Source organism: Canis lupus, chromosome 19 (genome assembly GCF_003254725.2).
Source record: "Canis lupus dingo isolate Sandy chromosome 19, ASM325472v2, whole genome shotgun sequence".
Lineage (NCBI taxonomy): Eukaryota > Metazoa > Chordata > Mammalia > Carnivora > Canidae > Canis > Canis lupus.
Window position 1 is genome coordinate 39,293,473 of NC_064261.1, and position 21,552 is coordinate 39,315,024.

A 21,552-nucleotide genomic window follows, 5' to 3' on the forward strand; every position below is an offset into this window, starting at 1 on the left:
GTGGGATTCTGATCTGAGCCTTCCACTTTATAGAAACTCTTGCATTGATTTTGTGGTAGAAGTACAACTCATCATTACACATCTTAGTTGTCAAAAGAATTTCCTTATTTAGATTATTTCCTGGGCAGTCTTACTCAGTTCTTTTATTTTGCATTTGTAAAGTATTCTTTTAGAGAGTACTGTTTAGAGGGAGATTCATGTACATACATTTTAACCAAAAGTAAAAGTTTTCCTGGATAAAATTACCTGGGCTCCTCCAGTGTTTGCTTTACATGACTGTCTGCAGGTCACTTAACTTTTCTTAGCCTGATTGCCATCTATAACATGGATTACAAGAGTCTTTAAGCCAGTATGACTATTACCCCTTGAGAATAAACTATATAATATAAATGCAATATTGGCAAACTAAATCAGATGCTGGTATTAGCCTACAGATGGCCAGCTGTACTTCTTAAGATTTAGAAATGATTAAAACATTTTTCATCTTCTATAGCACCTGTTTTTGAGTGTTCCTGGGAAACATAAAACTTAGTTTTATTTTCCTGAAATGCAAGAGTATTTCATTGGCAAAAAAAAAATTCAAGTAAATAGTTTTTCAGCTCTTGGCACCTACTCTCTCGATAAAAATTTTTAATTGAAAGAAAAATGTGTTTATCTATCTTGTGTAAAAGAGGTATGTTTGTGTGTGTACGTGTGCCTGTATGTGTGTGTGTTGTTCTTTAGGCTGTTACTCTTAATGGTACCCACAGTATACTTTTCTTTAAAAATTCAAGCACTTTGGTCCCAACAGAGTATTTAATCATGCCTTATCAAATAGAGAGGGTAGTTGACATACATAATATATAACTTTTTTATTGTGAAGTTGTTCTTTTATTATTCAGTGTCATAATGCTAAATAGAGCAACTCCTCCATCAAACAAAGAAGTAAGAATGAGTGGTTTTGCTTTTACTCACTTAACCTGGGGGTTTGATTACATAATAGAATTTGAAATGTCTAAATCACCTGTTTCTGTGAATTTAATAAATATTTTTATGAAAAAATTACCTAATTGTATATAAAAGCACAGGTTATGTTTTTAAACTTTTTATTATTCAGCTTCTTCATTTAGCATCATTTTGTTGTTTCCTATATCATTGTATAAGATGACTTTATAAATGTAGTTTAAGCTATTGCCAAAAAAGTGTTAAGTTTCCATTTTATGCAGTTCTTGTAACATTTTATTCTGACATTAACATTGTTTGCCAACCTGTTATTCCTTAGCCTGTTCGTCCTCTGCAGTCCTCTTCACAGCCTGTTCAGTACTCTACAGCCCCTTACCCATCCCCGCTCCTGCCAGTCTCACCCACCCAGCAATACTCCGTGGTACTATATCTCTATTCACCTCCTGCATTGTTTCTGTGGGCGGATGTGTGATGGATGCTCATGAATGTGATTAAAGTGATACGATCTTCTGTGATTATTTAAAGTCATGGACACGTTTATACTGAAAAAGTGTTTCTAACCTGGATTAGAAATCATTTACTCTCTACTGTATAATATTTGTTATATTGGCATATTGCAGTGATTGTATAAATCCTAATCTTTTCCTGCCTTTTCATAATGAAATGATTTTCAGGTTGACTATTCTAGTCCTGAGATGGTTTAGCTACTTTTCTCATTGAGATCAGTGCGATCTTTGCATTCCTAGTGTGGTAGCTTTCATCTAGGTTTAAGCCTTTCTATCCCCAATACATAGGTCCAGTAAACTTCATACTGATTATTAGGTGAATTGGAGTTTATATACCTAAGACACTATGTATATTTCCAAGGAAGATCCCTAGATATTTAATCTGTGACTATAAAGTAATGGTACCTCCTTCAACCTAAAGTATGTCCCAAGTTATATCTCTCAGTAAGAGCTTAGGAGCACCAGTGCCATGTATTCTCTGACCTTCTCTATTTTACTAAGTATATGAGACAAGAGTGAAAAGTACTTCCTGCCTAGGGCCTAAGGTGAAATCAGTATTCAATAAGTGTCCCTTTCCTTCCCTTAAAGTGAGCCTCAGCCTAATATACTTTTCCCAGTGATGCTGTTATTTTTCCAGATTATATGGCATCACATTTTGACATTACTTTTCAAGTTAAATTGTAAGGTATATCTTAAAATCACTTGACACTTTTTAGAAATGTTTTCTTTTATTGGGAGTGTGTTTATTTTGAGCTGGCAGCAACCTTAAGAGCATCGGTTCTGAGTGATTTTCAAAAATCACTTCCAGTCTGAAAAAATAAAATTTTGCCAGCATTGAGAAAATCGAAAGCATCATTAAGAATAGCATAAAAGCCTCAAAGATGTTTTGGAAAATGGTAGATAATTGAAATAAGAAAATGACTTTTTTTTTTTTTTTTGAGATGACTCTGATGGTGTATGGTTAAAAATTTAGCCAGATTACTATGTAATTACAGCTAATCGATATATTTTGGTACATTTTTCCCTTTTGAAAATATTTGTTGAATTAGGCTAATAGTGCTAGAGTATATCAGAGCAGCAATGGAAGGAGTAAAACCACATATTTTCAGTCATTAAATCAGGTGCCCTTTTCAATCCCTTGTCTTCTCCATAGCCATAATGTACTTTGCAAAAACCAACAGACTGTAGAAATTGCAGACATGTCAACTTTTATCTGACAACTCAATTGCCACAATTTTTTAAGTAACTTTTTCCAAAATTCTCCTAGCAAATTATGGTACATATTGTTACCAGTCTTTGGCTCTTTGGGAGCAAGACGATGCCATTTTAACCCCATTTTTGTCATTTCAGTGATACTGTTCAGACTAGTCAGAACTGGTCTTTATGCTGTTGAGTCAGAGAAAACATTTGTCAGATAGCATATAAATCATAACCCTATCCTGGCTGGACACCATTGCCTGCTCACCAAGTTGCAAAAGCTGTAGGAAACTGTCATTTAGATTCAATTTGTGTAACATCTGACTTTAGAAAGAGACTGAAATACACTAGGGAAGAACAGAATTTATGGCCAAATTATTTTTCCTAAATATATATATTCTATTTATGTATTTCTAAAATCTTTTACATTAGAAGACTGGAGTGGGTGAATGTTATATATTTTATTTCATTTCTACTAGTATATTCAACAGGTATGGTAAAATAGACAGAGATACATAGAACCAGAATCTTGCCTTTTAGGAAGAGAGATAAAGAGTATAATTAGTACCATGCCTTATTAGTTACCTGGTCCTTGAAGTCCTTTCAGAAAATGACTATATAATATGAGTATGTCCAGTTTCCCCTCCACATCCTAATGTGCCTTTAATTGTCATTTAAATAAGTATCTTATCATTTCTTATTGTGAAATGTTATTACACCCTGCTCTTCTGCATGCTATGCACTCCACTAGATACACTTTATAAGTTATTTGTAATGACAGCATTGTAATAGTCCTACTTTCCTGCTTAGAGTTCTAATTTTATTGAAGCTATTCTATTAAATCATATCTGTTGTAGATATATGATATCCATAATACATACTACTGCAGTTCATCTTAAACTATATGAAGTGGGGGTTTTTGATAAGTTTGGTTGATAAGTTTTTTGATAAGTATGTATGGAAGGCTTACTGATTTCTGACTTTTGCCTTTTTTAGCAGGACAACCTTGGGTCTCAGTTTAGCCACATGAGTCTTGCCCGCCAGCCATCTGCAGATGGTTCTGACCCTCATGCCACCATGTTCCAGTCCACTGTTGTTCTACAATCCCCACAGCAGTCTGGTTATATCATGACGGCAGCCCCTCCACCACCACCACCGCCGCCGCCGCCACCTCCTCCTCCCCCCCCACCCCTGCCCCCCGGGCAACCAGTCCCTACTGCTGGCTATTCTGCCTCAGGCCATCCTGTCAGCCAGCCTGTGCTGCAGCAGCAGGGATATATTCAGCAGCCCTCACCACAGGTAAGTCACCTTTTGGCTCCCATGGAAACCTCTTCATTGATGATCAGTTTTAACCCTAATTAGAAAGCTTACTTTTAGTGTCACATAGAATTTGTGAGAATGTATATACAAAGCTGGTCATCATCTTCTCTTCTTTGAAGATTTTCAAATGCATACTGACAACCACATGACTGGTAGATACTTCAGTTGGATGGTTAACAGTATGCGACATTTGATTTTCCTTTTGACTGATTTGTTTTCATTAGTTCAAGAGAAACACTATAGGGTAAATACACTATAAAAATAAAATGATGCATTTCAGGAAGAAATAGATTAGTTTAGGGAGAATTAAAATCATACTATTTAAGCTTTCAGTGTTTTCTCTACATTTATTTAGATATTCCTTAATTTTTCTCAGCAGTATTTTGTAGTTTTCATTATATAAGAATTGCATATATTTTATAAATGTATCTCTAAGTATGTAATGTTTTTAAATGCTTAGTGGGGCACCTAGGTGGCTCATTTGGTTAAGTGCCTGCTTTCTGCTCAGGTCATGATCTCAGGGTCCTTGGAACTGCACCACGCTTTGGGCTCTCTGCTCAACAAGGAATCTGCTTCTCCCTTTTCCTCTGACTCCTCCCAACTTCCACCCCCAGCCACCATGCACACTTTCTCTCTCAAATAAAGAAATAAAATCTTTTTAAAAAGAAAATAGGGCAGCCCGGGTGGCTTAGCGGTTTAGCACCGCCTTTAACCCAGGGTGTGATTCTGGAGACCTGGGATCGAATCCCGCATCAGGCTCCCTGCATGGAGCCTGCTTCTCCCTCTGCCTGTGTTTGTTTCTTTCTCTCTCTCTCTCTCATGAATAAATAAATAAAATCTTAAAAAAAAAAAAAAAGAAATGCTTAGTTTTCTCAAGGAGATTATTTTAAATTGTTTTATTTAAATTCAATTTGCCAACATACAGTATACACTCCCAGTGCTCATCCCATCAATTGCCTTCCTTAGTGCCCATCACCCAGTTACCCCATCCCCCTACCCACCTCCCCTTCTTTAACCCTTTGTTCGTTTCCGAGAGTTAGGAGTTTCTCATGCTTTGTCTCTCTAATTTTTCCCCATTCAGTTTCCCTCTTTTCCCTTATATAATCCTTTTCACTACTATTTATATTTCACATATTAGTGAAACCATATGATGATTGTCCTCAGAATGACTTATTTCACTCAACATAATACCCTCCAGTTCCTTCCACATCAAAGCAAATGATGGATATTCGTCCTTCCTGATAGCTGAGTAATATTCCATTGTATATATAGGCCACATCTTCTTTATCCATTCATCTGTAGAAGGACATCATGGCTCCCTCCACTGTTTGGCTGCTGTGGACATTGGAGTGCAGGTGTCCCAACATTTCACTATATCAGTATCTTTGGGGTAAATCCTCAGCAGTGCAATTGCTGGGTCTTAGAGTAGCTCTATTTTTAACTTCTTGAGGAACCTCCACACAGTTTTCCAGAGTGGCTGCACCAGTTCACATTCCCATCAACAGTGCTAGAGGGTTCCCCTTTCTCCACTCCTCTCCAACATTTGTTGTTTCCTGTCTTGTTAATTTTAGCCATTCTTACTGGTGTGAAGTTATATCTCATTGTGGTTTGATTTGTATTTCCCTGATGGCCAGTGATGTGGAGCATTTTTTCATGTGCTTGTTGGCCATGTGTATGTCGTCTTTGGAGAAATGTCTGTTCATGTCATCTGCCCATTTCATGACTCAATTGTTTGTTTCTTAGGTATTGAGCTTAAGAGGTTCTTTATAGATCTTGGATACTAGCCCTTTATCTGATGTGTCATTTGCAAATATCTTCTCCCATTCTGTAGGTTGTCTTTTGTTTTGTTGATTGTTTCCTTCACTGTGCAGAAGCTTTTTATCTTGATGAAATCCCAATAGTTCATTTTTACTCTTGTTTCCCTTGCCTTCATAGATGTATCTTGCAAGAAGTTGCTGTGGCCGAGTTCAAAAAGGTTGTTGCCTGTGTTCTCCTTCTAGTATTTTGATAGATTCTTGTCTCACATTTAGATCTTTCAACCATTTTGAGTTTATCTTTGTGTATGGTGTAAGAGAATGGTCTAGTTTCATTCTTCTGCATGTGGATGTCCAATTTTCCCAGCACCATTTATTAAAGAGACTGTCCTTTTTCCTGTGGATATTCTTTCCTGCTTTGTCAAATATTAGTTGACCATAGAGTTGAAGGTCCGTTTCTGGGTTCTGTATTCTGTTCCATTGATCTATGTGTCTGTGTGCCAGTACCATACTGTCTTAATGATCACAGCTATATAATAGTTTGAAATCAGGCATTGTTTTTTTTTTTTTTTTTTTAATTTTTATTTATTTATGATAGTCACAGAGAGAGAGGCGCAGAGACACAGGCAGAGGGAGAAGCAGGCTCCATGCACCGGGAGCCCGATGTGGGATTCGATCCCGGGTCTCCAGGATCACGCCCTGGGCCAAAGGCAGGCGCCAAACCTCTGCGCCACCCAGGGATCCCTGAAATCAGGCATTGTGATGCCCCCAGCATTGGTTTTCTTTTTCAATATTCCTCTGGCTATTCGGGGTCTTTCTGAGTCCATACAAAACTTAAGATGGTTTGTTCCAACTCTGTGAAAAAAGTCCATGGTATATTGATAGGGATTTCATTGACCGTATAAATTGCCCTGAATAGCATAGACATTTTCACAATATTTATTCTTTCAATACATGAGCATGGAATGTTTTCCATCTCTTTACATCTTCCTCAATTTCTTTCAGAAGTGTTCTGCAGTTTTTAGAGTATAGATCCTTTACCTCTTTGGTTAGGTTTATTTCGAGGTATCTTATGCTTTTGGGTGCAATTGTAAATGGGATTGATTCCTTAATTTCTCTATCTTCAGTCTCATTGTTAGTATACAGAAATGCCACTGATTTCTGTGTGTTGATTTTGTATCCTGCCACATTGCTGAGTTGCTGTATGAGTTCTAGCAGTCTTGGGATGTAATGGGGATTATTTTAAAATTTCATTTTCCTATCATCATTTGGTCATATGTGGAAATAAGGTTTATTTTTGTGTATTGATCTTGTGTCCTGTGGACCTTCTAAATTTAATGATTCTAGTACTTTATTCATACACTGCTTAGGATTTTCCAAATTGAAGACCATTTCTACATATATTATCCTTTCCAATATATATGCCTTTTATTCCTTTTCTTGCCTTATTGAATTATCTATGTGCTCCGATGTTGAATATACACACAACACAAGAGAAAGTAAAATCCCTCGAATTCATTTATTAACTTAAAGTTAAGTTTTGAAAGTACATATTCTTCCTTGTTTTCAGTCTTAGGAAAAGCATTTGTTCTTTCATCCTTAATTGTGATGTTATCTGTGGGTTTTTTGCCTCTGTCATGCCCTCTATCAGGTTGAAGAAATTATCTTAGTTTGTAGGTGTCTTTACCACGAATTATTTAATCTTATGAAATCTCCTTTTCTGCATCTCTTGAGATCATGTGATTTTTCCCTTTTACTCTTTACAGTCAATTATTGTGACTGACTTTTCAATGTTAATGATAACCTTTCGGGGCAGCCCCGGTGGCGCAGCGGTTTGGCGCCACCTGCAACCTGGGGTGTGATCCTGGTGACCCGGGTCCGGTCCCACATCGGGCTCCCTGCATGGAGCCTGCTTCTCCCTCTGTCTGTGTCTCTGCCTCTTTCTCTCTGTGTCTATGAATAAATAAATAAAATCTTAAAAAAAAAAATGATAACCTTTCATTTTGAGAGCACATTCCCACTTAGTCATGATATAATATCATGACTTTTTATATATTGCTAGATTTATTTTGCTAACGATTTCTTATGGATTGTTTTTAAGATTTATTTATTTATTTATTTATTTATTTATTTATTTATTTATGATAGACATAGAGAGAGAGAGAGAGAGAGAGAGAGGCAGAGACACAGGAAGAAGGAGAAGAGAAGCAGGCTCCATGCCAGGAGCCTGACGTGGGACTCAATCCCGGGACTCCAGGATTGCGCCCTGGTCCAAGGGCAGGCGCTAAGCCACTGAGCCACCCAGGGATCCCTCTTATGGATTTTTTAATGCATGTTCATAATGGATACTGGTCTGTAGTTTGTGTGTAATATCCCTTCAGGTTGGTTTATCAGGATGGCACTGATACTGGCTTTAAAATGAATTGGATATTGTTGCCTCCTTCATTTCCTAAAACAGTTGATGTAGGATTCTTTTTAACATATTTTTTAAATGTTTGCCAGAATTCACTAATGCATCCATCCGGACTTGGAGTTTTTTTCTTTTTTTTTCTTTTTTTTTTTTTTTGAGTTTTTTTCTGAGGAAGATTTTAAAATTACAAATTCAATTTTTTAGGAGATACAGAGCTAATCCAATTTGCAATTCCTTTTTGGGTTGAATTTTGTATCAACTTAATGGTCAAATTTATTGGCAATAGTCAGTCTTGATATCCCCTTATTATATTTTTAGTATCTTAAAGATCTCTAGTGGTATCACCTTGATAATTCCTAAATGTTGATAATTTCACTTCTCTCTTATTTTTGCTTTAGTAAGAGATTTACCGGTTCCATTGATGTTTTTAAAAAACCAACTTAAGATTTCATCAATTTTATTATTCATTTTCTACTTGAATGATTTCTACTTTTACCATTGTTTTCTTCTCTTTGCTTATTTTGGGTTTCATTTGCCCTTTATTTCTGGCTTCTTAAGGTGGAAGCATAGATCATTGATTTTCAGGTTTTCTTCCTTTCTAACAGTTTTTAAATGCTACAAATTAAAAAAAAAATTTAAAAAAATTTTTAAAAATGCTACAAATTTACCTCTAAGCACCATTTTAATTGCAATCCACAAAACTAGGTGTGTTGTTTTGTTATAATTTCGTTCAAAATGTTTCCTCTCTTTTTTATGTAGCTATGTGACTTTTTGACACCTGATTTATTTAGAAGTGTGTTATTTAATTTCCAAATATTTGGGACTAAGTACCTCGTTATTGATTTCTATTTTAATTTCATGTGGTCAGAGAACCTACTCTTAAGATTTCATTGTTTGGAAATCTCTTGAGTCTTGTTTACATACCATTATGTAGTCTTTTGGGGGGAAGATCCCTGTGCACTTGAAAAAAATTTATATTTTATCATTTTGGTGTTTTGTGATTTCTTTTGGTTTTGTTTTGAGATAAGTTCACAAAGCATAAAATTTATCATTTTGAAGCAGGCAGTTTAGTGACATTTAGTACATATGGTGTTTTACAACCATCACCTCTCTGTAGTTCCAAAACATTTTAATCACCCCAAAAGAAAAATCTGTACTCATTAAGCAGTTAGTACTCATTCACTCCATCCCCGAACCCCTGGCAACCACTGGTTTGCTCTCTGTCTCTAAGGATTTACCTATTCTGGGGGATCCCTGGGTGGCTCAGTGGTTTAGCGCCTGCCTTTGGCCCAGGGCGCGATCCTGGAGTCCCGGAATCGAGTCCTACGTCGGGCTCCCAGCATGGAGCCTGCTTCTCCCTCCTCGTGTGTCTCTGCCTCTCTCTCTCTCTCTCTCTCTCTCTCTCTCTCTCTCATAAATAAATAAATAAATCTTTAAAAAGAAAAAAAAAGGATTTACCTATTCTGGATACTTCATGTCAATGGACTTGTGCAATACTGTTACCTTTTGTGTCTGACTTCTTTAGCTTAACATAATGTTTGAGAATTAATCTACACTCTGTAGCATGTATCAGTACCTCATTCCTTCTTATGTCTAAATAATATGCCAATGTATGAATATACCACCATTTGTTCATCTTTCCAACCATTGATGGATTTGGGGTATTTCCACCTTTTGCCCATTGTGAATAGTGCTGTTATAAACATGTAGGTACATGTATTTATTCAAGAGTACCTACTCTCATTAATTTGGGGTATATACCTAGAAATAAAATTGCTGAATTATATGGTAATTTATGTTTAGCTTTTTGAGAAATCGCCATACTGTGTCATTTTAATATTCCTATCTGCAATGTATAGAGGTTCCAACTTCTCCACATTTTGATAATAAAGCTTATTATTTACCTTTTTAAAAATTATTATTATTACCCTAGCCATCCTTTGGATGTGAAATGAGTATTTCATTAGGGTTTTGACTTGTATTTCCCTAATGATTAGTGATGTTGATCATCTGTTCGTATACATGTTGGCTAGGGGTGCCTGGGTGGCTCAGTTGTTGAGCCGTCTACCTTCAGCTCAGGTTGTGATTCCTGGGTCCTAGGATCAAGTCCCACATCAGGCTTCCCACGGGTAGCCTGCTTCTCCCTCTTCCTATGTCTCTGCCCTTCTGTGTCTCTCATGATAAATAAATAAAATCTTTTTAAAAAAATTTGTGTAAAAAAATATAAAAAATAAAAAGTGTGTGTGCATATGTAAATACACACATACACACATCCATACATACATACATGCATACATGTTGGCTATTGTCTGTCGTCTTCGGAGAAATGTCTGTTTTAAGTCCTTTGCCAATTTTTTTCAGGAGATGTCTTTTTGTTGTTGAGTTGTAAGAGTTCTTTTTATATCCTGTGTACTAGACCTTCATCAGGTGTGATTTGCAGATATGTTCACCCATTCTGTCAGTTGTCTTTTTGACTTTTTGATAATGTTCTTGATGTACAGAAATTTAATTTTAATGAAATCCATTCTATCCATCTTTGCATTTTACCCCTCGTGATTAACTAGTTATATCTAAGAATCCATTGCCAAATCCAAGGTCATGAAGATTTTATCTGTATGTTTTCTTTAAAGAGTTTTATGGTCTTTAGCTCCAATAATTAGGTCTTTTATCCATTTTGAGTTAATTTTTGTAAATGATAATGAGACATAAGAGTCCACCATCATTCTTTTGCATGTGTGTATTTATTTGTTCTGGCATCATTTGTTGAAGACACTATTCCTTTCCCATTGAATGGTGTGGTACCCCTGTTAATATCAGGTGACCATCAATGTAAGAATTTATTCCTGGACTCTTAGGTTTATGCTAGTCTGTGTTTCTACCTTTATGCCAGTACTGCACTATTTTATTACTCTACCTTTGTTATAAGTTTTAAAATCAGGAAGTGTGAGTCCTCCAACTATTCTTTTTCAAGATTACATTGGCAATTTGGCTATATGACTTGGGATTCCATGTAAATTTGATGGTTGGCTTTTCCATTTCTCAAAAGAGTCCATTGAAATTTTGATAGGGATTGCATTGAATCTATGAATTGCTTTGTATATTATATTATATTAATGAAGATTAATATTAAATCTTCCAGTCTTAATGAACATGGGATGTCTTTCCATTAACTTAGGTCGTCTTTAATTTCTTTCATATTTTACTGTTTGTTGTATTTAATGTTTTCTTTTTTTTTTAATATTTTTTTTAATTTATTTATTTATGATAGTCACAGAGAGAGAGAGAGAGAGAGGCAGAGACACAGGCAGAGGGAGAAGCAGGCTCCATGCACCGGGAGCCCGATGTGGGATTCGATCCCGGGTCTCCAGGATCACGCCCTGGGCCAAAGGCAGGCGCCAAACCGTTGCGCCACCCAGGGATCCCTATTTAATGTTTTCTAAGTATCAGTTTAGCCAGTGTGATTGTTTCATGTCTTTTATATCTTTTATTTGATTCTATCAATAAGTGATAGTGGTTAGTCTATTTCTCCCTTAAATTCTGCCATTTTTATAACATTGAAACCTATATTAAGCAATTTATATGTATCATTTCTTCCTGATATATTGACTTATTATGAAATGTTTTTCTCTCTCTAGTACTATTTCTTGTCTTAAAACGTACTTTATCTGACTTTAATATAGTGACTTCAGCATTCTTTTGATGAGCATTTAAATGGTATGTCCTTTTCCATCCTCTTATTTGTGACCTTAATATTTCAAGTCTGTCTTTTGTATATAGTTCATCTTTGCTGTTCTATCTAGTCTCGTTAGTATGTCTAGTCCTCTTAGCTTTAATATATCTTTTGACACAGTTAGAGGTAGCTTTGCCACATTGCTCTTTGTTTTCCGTTTGATCTGTATTTATTTTATTCCTGCCTTTTATGTTAGTTAAACTCTTTTATTGTTCCACTTTATTTTTTCTTCGGCCTTTATACTACAGTCTTTTGACTCTTGTGTTTGTATAGTTTCTTTATGGATATGATACATATCTTTAGGTTATTACTATCTACTTCAAGTTTGTATGAAACTACAAGTAAAATATAGTAGTCATATTAACAATATAATTTTATTTACCCTCCATTGTTTGTGTTCTTCTTGTCATATGTATATATGTGTCAATGTGTATACATTATAAATAAAATAGATGATGGTACAATTTGTGGCTTAAACAATAATGTCTTTTTAATTAAGAGGGAGAAAAAATAATACTGTTATTTATACACATACTGAAAAGTATAATAATAGATTTAGATCTGAAATTAAAAAAAAAAAGATCTGAAATTAGGACATACTTATTGTTTGTTGATATGTCCAAGAACAATTAAGAGATCACATATGTATTCCATCTATTGCATCTAATGGTTCAAAAACAGAAGAAATATTGCGGTAAACTTAGGAGATTCTTGGCTTATAACTGATCTAGAAATTTTTTTTTTAAGATTTTATTTATTAATTCTTGAGAGACACAGAGAGAATGGCAGAGGGAGAAGCAGGCTCCCTGCAGGGAGCCTAATGCGGGACTTGATCCCAGGACCCTGGAATCACGACCTGAGCCAAAGGCAGATGCTCAATCACTTAGCCACTCAGGTGCCCCTAGAAATTCTGTATTCAATTGGTTTCCAGATGAAATAGGCACTCTTTAAGATGCCTATAGAAGTCTCTTAGAAGTATCCCAATTGGAAGGGTGGAACTCAAAAGAGCTTATGAAGCTAATAAAGTTAATTTACCACATACTTGTACATCATTGGATTAATTGTTCATTCCTTATTCCAAACTAGGTCAGATTACTTTAAGAGAAATGCACAGCTGATATAAATAGCTCCAGAAGGAAATAGAATCGAGCTAGTCTTACTGGTTTTTTTCCCAGCTTTATTAAGGTATAATTGACAAATACTATTTGTATTGGCATTTTAATTTACATTAAAAATATGAGAAAAAAGAATGGAACCAGCACAACTGTGTTTTAGCGTGAGAACAGATAAGCTGGCTAATTTATATGATGATTGCAGTTCTGCACTCAGATTGAATGAGCTAGCAGTGTACATGTTTCAACCAATGTAAGTCTCAAAGAATATAAATTGCAAAATAAGTTGCATGGAGTTATATATAGTAGAGCACCATTAATGTAAATTTTTTAAATCCTCAACAATTTTTCTGTATGGATAACATATATAATAGAATTTTGAAAACATATATAGGATTCACATACACCAACTATAGGATAATGGGTTCTCTGTTAAATATAGGGCAAAAGAATATTGGACTGAGCCTTTAGCTATTTTAATAGTGTTTGGTTTTATAAAAGAGGGAGAAAAATCTGAAAAAAATGTGGCCAAAATTTAAACCTATTAAATCTAATTGCTGGGCATATTAATAGGTGTCTTTTGTTATATATACTCCATGCTTAAAATTTTTTTCAATTAAATTTAAAGCTAAGAAAATCTGTTTTCAGGTGGTACTAAAAAGAATTATTACTCGTTACACTCTGTTGTTCCTCAGAGAAGACATTTCTGTTGCAAGTGAAATTGATTTTTTTTCCCTCAACACTTATCCTAGATGCCAGCCTGTTACTGTGCTCCAGGCCACTATCACTCCAGTCAACCTCAGTATCGCCCAATCCCTTCTGTCCATTACAATTCACATCTAAACCAACCACTGCCACAGCCTGCACAGCAGACAGGTGAGTAATATTTCTGAGGCTATGGTTTCTTAGCTATGGATATTACTTTTTCCATTCTGCTTTATTTCAGTCCTACTATTAAGATATTGCCACACTCCATCTATCAGGGGTCTCAGATATGGTCCATATGAATATGCAAACCAGTGAGATTGAAAGAGTAGGCAAATCTTAGCACCTGCCAGGAAGTAACTGTCAGGTTTATATGCTAAAGTGTTCAGAGACATAATGAGAAGACTATACCAGGCCAAACAGAATGGTGAGCAGCTTCCTGTTACTCCCTGCTATTGTAGTGAAGCCTCCTTTGCAGCCTGATAGTCCACCTCTGTTAACAACAAAGCAGAGACAAGGCAAGCTAAGATGTCTCCTGAACAGCTAACCAGAAGCAAGGACCAAAGTGACCCAACTTTGAGAATCTAGCCTGGTGAAGATATTTTGTTGTCTTGGTCTCAGTATACCTTTAAAAGGAATGTTCTTAAACACCTTTTTTGTGTTTTGTTTTTCTGTTTGCCCATTGTATAGTGAAAGGTATCTTTAAACCAAATGCAATCTAATCCTAAGCATATCAAATATATTAAAACTCAAAAGATTCTTTTCCTTTTGCCCCTCTCAAATTTTCTTTAAGCTTTCAGTGAAAACTACTGTGACCTCAGAGTAAAAACAACAACAACAACAACAACAACAACAAAACTATCTTGACTGAATTCATTTCTTTGTATGCTTCCCACCTAGATTTGTACTTCTGCCCCAGATATGTAATAAGGTACTTTTCAGCCTTTCATAACTCTAGCAGTTGAAGTGAAATGTTTACTGGTATCTTTAAGGCCTTTTTAGCCTATGGTCACTGTTGGAGGTTCTCACACTGTATCAAAGTGACTGACTCACCGAGGCCACATAACCCTCCACCTAGGCAGTTTCTTGCTGTTGGTATGTCTTAAGGGGAGCCGCAGTTTTAGGAGAAAGACGCCTGCACAAGGCAATCTGATAAGAAATATTCTTGCTTCTCACTCCTGCAGTCTTCATTGATCCGCTGTTCCTCAGCAGCTTCCTTAACCAGATAAGACTCTTACTTATCACTCCTATAGGGGAGCTTTCACATCTTAATCTATCATTCCTAGGAGTCATCTTATACTTAGTATAAGGTCTTCCCTTTTTTTCTATTACTAGCCCTGTATTGTACATGTGGCAGATGTTCTTCCAAAGGATGTTGAGTACAAACATTGTTCATTTTATTAGCCAACTTAGAATTTGTCTTCTTTCTTGTCTATGACTCCCGTTAGTTCAGGTTTCCTGAAGTTTAATAATACAGTCCGCTTTAAATAATATAAATAAGTACAAGCTCTAATTTTGTAAGTCATCAGAAGTTGTTCTTCATATGGGAACATTCATCATGACACTGTTTATTAATTAGCTTTAAACATTTGGTTGTTTTATTCAAATAGAAATTATTTTCTGAGTTTCCCTGGGCCACAGTGACTGACTTTGCATATTGTTTTTTGTCTTAATTTTTTTTCTTTCAAAATTATAATATAGACTATTGTGAGTGTCCTGATAACAAAAAAGAAATTTGCCTTCACCCTCCCCATTCAGATATCTTCTGTGTGACTAATTAACTTAGTTTATTAATTTATTAATATAGCCTATTATTGAGGCAAGCAAAGATCCTTTACTCTGTGTAAGCTTACTAGTTTCGTTCTTTTCTATGGCTAAATTTTTATTTCTCCTCTTGTCAAACTGCCTACAGAATTAAAACTTTCAATCACAGATCAGACCAGTGTGCTTTTACAAATTCATCTCAGCAAAAATATTCCCACCTAACGGAAAACAACTGAATATGCCACTCCTCACAATTAAGGGAATAACACAGTATTTATGTTACAGATAGTAGGTGTTCTTCAGTGATAACTTTAATTGTGGATATTTTCTAATGATAGTTACGGTGAGAAGAAAGGAAACAAAAGGAAAGTTGCATATAGTACAGCCACATAAAAGAAGTATGTCTGAATACTTTATGACACCGTGTTTGACTCTAAAAGTCATCATAATGTAACATGTTACATAGAATTTGTCTTTCCAGGTATTTTATGTACAGTCCTCTTCATTTTATAGGCTTAAGTTAGTTGAATATCATTCCGTTTGAAGAAAAAAACAGAAATAAATCCTCAAAACATTCTTATCTGAAAGGGAAAAGAATTTTATTATGTAAGTACAATAGCAAACTCCTCTTTAAAGAAAAGTTCAGAAGTACCAGTGGCAAGTATTGTGCTGGTAATTTTAAAAAACCTTTTTATGGAGTTAGAATTTTAACTACAAGAAAGTTATAATCTAAAGATTTTTTTTGTAGTTAGCTAATGGTTATTTTTTATACTAAACCATACAGAAAATTATGCATTTATGTTTGTGTATATCCTAATAGAAGAGTAAAATGCAGTGGGAAATGGACAAGGCAATTTTTTTTCTGATTTATTTTAATAATTTATAGCAGTTTCTGTCTCAGTAATTTACATTTTTATATGTAAACAGCATACTTTCTTATTCCTTTTGTCTTTTTCTTATACTTCCCTACATACATCCCACCATCCCAATCTGATTAAAATTAGAAATAATTTGTTAATATCTCTTACGTTTGCTTCTTGTCAAACAACACTAGTGAAGAAGCATGTTATTTTCTTTTATTACATAAAAAGTTAAAACTAATTGTGCAACCAAATAATACATTAACAGATTTGGAACAGTTTTTCTTCACGGGGCACAAATAAATAATTTTTACATGTTTATATATGAATTTAAAGAGATTTTCCTCTAACTTAAGAAACCCAATTAAATTAAAGTAGTCAAAAATAGGGATCCCTGGGTGGCGCAGCGGTTTGGCGCCTGCCTTTGGCCCAGGGCGCGATCCTGGAGACCCAGGATCGAATCCCACATCGGGCTCCCTGCATGGAGCCTGCTTCTCCCTCTGCCTATGTCTCTGCCTCTCTCTCTGTGTGTGTGACTATCATGAATAAATAAATAAAATATTTTAAAAAATGAAAAAAAAATAAAGTAGTCAAAAATAAATAAATAAAAATAAAAATAAAAAATAAAAAATAAATAAATTAAAGTAGTCTATTCCCCACCCCCCACTGAATTAAGTATTCTTAAACCAGGGGATATTGCAAGAGAAATATAAAATTTTCTGTTATTTTCCCTTTTGGGGGGCAGGAAGGAGGTTGGGGAGATATCTCAAAGAAAAAATGCTTTGGTCTTCTATATGTGTGCCAGAGGTCCACAGTAGTTACTGATTCCCTTAAAAACCTCCCACCTATTAAAGGAATTGAATTGAAAACAGTGCTGACACTACTGCTGAGGAATGAATATACATATCTTGTGTTATGAATGTGAAAGTGTCATGGTCTTTTAAAACAAGGTTAACTCAACCCCAGTCAATAGGAGCAGAAGAAATGCTGGCTACATGAGGCTTTTCAGACACAATGGATTGTATTGTGAAAGAAAACTAATAAGTAGGAGTAAAATCCTATATATTTTTACCTTTATTAGGTCTGTTACCTAAAACTTCTGGGTTTCAATTTACTTACTTGCAAAGTAAAGGAAGTTTACTGTATTGTCAGTTGAAGCTTCTGTGTACTCTAAAATTCCATGTTTCTGTGCTTCTGTCTTATGTGAGTGAGTCCTAATTAGTTCAGAAAGGTAGAATATTGGAAGATTGGTTTGCAATAGCTTAGTGACTTACTGTCATGTCAGTAACAGAAGTCACACAGGCAGCTATTTCAAAAGATATGGTTATTTGCCAGTTGGAATAATAAGGATTTATTATTTTAACCCTTTATCATAAAGTTTACAGCTTGAATACTATAAAGTATACTACATGTAAGGAGCTTAATATAAAGAAACCTATTCCTGCACATAGTAGTTAAAGCAAAGATTTGGGGTTTATGAGGCCCCCGGCTGTTTTCTGTGTAGCTGCTTTCATTCTTATGACTGTTTTTTGAAAGGTTTGCAGCTTTACCATATATGTTTAATATTTTGCAATAATTGGCCTTGTTCCTGAGCTGTTGGATTCGGGGCCGTAGCACTGTCTGAGAGGTTTACATTTCTCACAGTGAACCGGTCTCTTTTTCAGCTGCTTCCTGGCTTCTTTTTACTCAGGTTTCCACTGCTTTTTTTTTTAATGCTGTATTAAGGTATTAATATTTGCTTATATTTTCCATTATAATGCCTTTTAATTATGCATCATACTCAGAAATAGGGATATGAGTTTAAATGACAACCTTATCTTAATATAACTTAACTTTTAAAACTTTGTGAAAGCTATTGCTTTAATTTCTTTTCCAAAGCAGATTTGAATGGCAGATTCAGTTTGGTTTACAGCTTTTCTTAAAAATCTAATGTCTTCAGCATGCCAAACTCATTAGCAAAAGTTGAGTACATCTCTTTCTCTATTGCTACATAATTTTTAAGGAATATTAGTGTGCATTAATGCATGCCATCTAATGGACCTAAGATACCTAAAAGCATCTGAAACTACTTGGGCTCTGACCAGGGATATAATTCAACTTTTCCCCCAAACTGTGACATTATATGCATGTGGGAAGCAAAATGACTGTAAAATGAAATGTCATTTTAGTTTTGCAGCCCGTTAAGAAATTCAAAGAATATCTATGCATTATATTGTCAATGTTAGCTTTTTAAGTAACTCAGAACTGTGTGTTTCCAATTAAGCTTCGTTACCAGCAGACTATGGTAGGTTCCGGATGAACCACAGCATAGAAGAAACATTTTAGGATAAACAGTCTGTAACATGTGGAGAGTATTGGCAACATTGTAGAGCACAAATTGAAAACTAACTTGGTGTTAAAGGCTAGCAAGGAAGAAATGGACATACTTAAGTACCAGAGGGATATTAACAGGGGATTTAGCTGTGTTAAATAGGGACTTTGATACAAAGTTAGTTTCTTTACTGGCATCTTTTTACTCAAGTAATAGGAATTTTGCAATGATGTTACTACTTTCATGATGGCTCTGGTTATCCTTGTTTTTTCATTGACTCTGCAAGCTTTTCTGAGTATTGTGTGACCAGCACAGAATCAGACATTGTGTAATACCTACAAATCCACCTATTTCCCTTTTCCCTTCTCCATTAACCTGCCGCCACTGAAACCTGGAGCCAAAAGTATCTGGTAAGTACCCACAGATTTCCTTGAGCTGTACAGACTCTTCCATAGGGTCATCCTTTAAATAGCCCTGAGCTATAACCTCTATGTGGCTGTTTTTATTAGATTCAGTTTTTTTGTGTTTGTGTTTATGTTTATTTCAGGCACAGAACTAGTGGAGCAGAAGGTAATACAGGAGAAAGAATAGTGAAGGTGTGCTGGCATTTGCATCTTCTAAATTCACCTAAGAGGCTATCCTTAGTTGAACTTAACAGCACACCAAAAATGTGCTACAGGAGTGTAAGACAAGACAGACTGAGATTACAAACTTGAGGTTTTGATGGTTTGGAAACAGTTCATCTAAATTATATTGTGGATATCTAGTTCCAGATAAACTTAGAGTTGGCAAAATGGCTTATCAAAAAAAAAAAAGAAAGAAAGAAACTACCCTCACAATGTTTCTGCTATACAAGTTTAGTTTTAAAACCTTTAATGAAATCACCTTAGATTTAGAGCTGTTCTAACTAAACAGCCCTTCAATTATTTTTATTATCCTCCTCATTTTGTCTAATTCATATTACTAAAAATGCTTCCCTTTAACGCAATTGCTGTTCAGGTCACCTGCATAAAGTAAAACTAGCCTATTAAAGCCTGTGCAATACTTTTCTGCTGAGCACTGTGTTTCCTTCTTGCTCTCTTCTCTGTTGAAGTGAAAGAGAGTTAAAAATAGAATATTCTTTGGAGCCCTCCAGGGAAGTGCCTAAGCCATCAATTTATATTGTCCTAGTTCTCTTTGCTTGCAGAATTGATTGTGCCCTCCTCTGAACGTGCTGGAAGAAATGGAGTAATATTGCAGCAGTGCAGTCCTTTAACAAAGGAGAATGACAATGTTAAATAACACCTCTGTTGAGGTCTGGATGTTTATTCTGTTGTTTGGTATCACTTATGTTGGCTTTGCTAACTTTACAAAATACATGTTTTCCCACAATACTGACACAAATTTCTACAGATGATATAGATCCTATTTTCCTCTTACTTCCAGTTTAAACCCAAATAGATCACAGGAAGGATTTGGTGGGATTTTTTAAATTTCTGATATGCTGAAACACTTACTATTAAAAAGAAAGAATAATTTATCTGTAACCAAGTTGGTGATACATTAAGTGTTGGAATACTGGAAATTCTCTTCTCTTAGAATTTTTTTTCTTAACTTTTTATTTAAATTCCAGTTAGCTAACACAGAATGCAATATTAGCTTCAGGAGTAAAATTTAGTGATTCATCACTTACTTACAACATGGAGTGCTCGTCACAACAAATGCCCTCTTTAATACCCATCTCTTTTTGGATTTTTTTTTTTTTTTTAGTTTATTTATTTAATCATCTCTACACCCAATGTGGGGCTGGAACTCAGGACTCTGAGATCAAGAGTCACATGCTCTTCCAACTGAGCCAGTCAGGTGCCCCTACCTATCACCTATTTAACCCATCCCTCCACCCACCACCCCTCCAGTAATTGAATGGTACTTTTCATTCTCTAGGAGTCTACTTCCTCTTTCCCAATCTTGAACTTTCTCCCTCTTTTCTAGATTTTTTTTAGGTTTTTTAGATTTTCTAGGTTTTTTTTTTTTTCATACTTGGCAATCTTTACCATCTAAACTATCAGAACTATGTCCCTTCCCTTATTTATTTATTTATTTATTCATTCATTCATTCATTCATTCATGAGAGACAGAGAGAGAGGCAAAGACACAGGCAGAGGGAGAAGCAGGCTGTATGCAAGGAGCCTCATGTGGGACTTGAACCCGGGAATCCAGGATCCGCACCCTGAGCCAAAGGCAGGCGCTCACCCACTGAGCCACCCAGGCATCCCCCTTCCCTTTTAGACTGAGTAATTAAATAAAGAACTTGAATCACAGTGCCACTTCTCTACTAAGTGCCACTGTGTAACAGTTGATGCTTAGCAGTGTGAGATCCTTTGTTTACACACAGATTCAGAGGTATTTGTGAACAAATTGAACAGTTCTTTTAAATGTAAATTTTATTTACCAAGTGTACATAAAGTGAGGTATACCTGTGATTAGATGATCCTTTATATTATGTTGCTATTAAATTATTAAATTATTAATACTTTGTTTTGCATAGACATTGGTAAGGTTCTTAAATTTGATTAGTAGAATGATGTGATAGATTTTTTTGTTTTTAGTGTTTTCCAACTGTTTATTTCTAGTTTTCCTTGCAGTTTTACTAACTAACCAACATAGATCCCACGGTCTTATGTCACCTAAAAGAAGTAGATTAATTCTTTTTACAACTTTTTTTTTTTTTTAATTAATCTCTACACCCAACGTGAGCCTCAAACTCATGACCCAGAGATCGAGAGTCACACATTCTTCTGACTAAGCCAGCCAGGCACTTAAATCTTTTTGCAGCTTTTAATATCCTGTCCTTTGGAGAGTATACTCCAAAATTATATACTTTTCAACTAGTTACTAGATTGTGGTTTTTGTTGATGTCATTATTGGAATGAATGGTCAGACATCTCATTGTGACTTCTAG

At 35.3% G+C, this 21,552-nt stretch overlaps 1 protein-coding gene across 18 annotated transcripts in view; it reads left to right on the forward strand.

Annotated features, from left to right (window-relative positions):
- Positions 1-21,552, forward strand: part of R3HDM1 (R3H domain containing 1) — a 196,520-nt gene that overhangs the window by 115,351 nt on the left and 59,617 nt on the right. For 9 of the 18 annotated variants that reach the window (XM_035702251.2, XM_025430361.3, XM_035702262.2 and 6 more), the window contains 3 exons: positions 1,262-1,363; positions 3,642-3,944; positions 13,724-13,847. In XM_035702251.2, coding sequence (XP_035558144.1) covers positions 1,262-1,363; positions 3,642-3,944; positions 13,724-13,847 — 529 coding nt within the window. The remainder of the gene's footprint in view (positions 1-1,261; positions 1,364-3,641; positions 3,945-13,723; positions 13,848-21,552) is intronic. The other 9 variants (XM_035702257.2, XM_035702260.2, XM_035702263.2 and 6 more) reach the window with 3 other exon arrangements.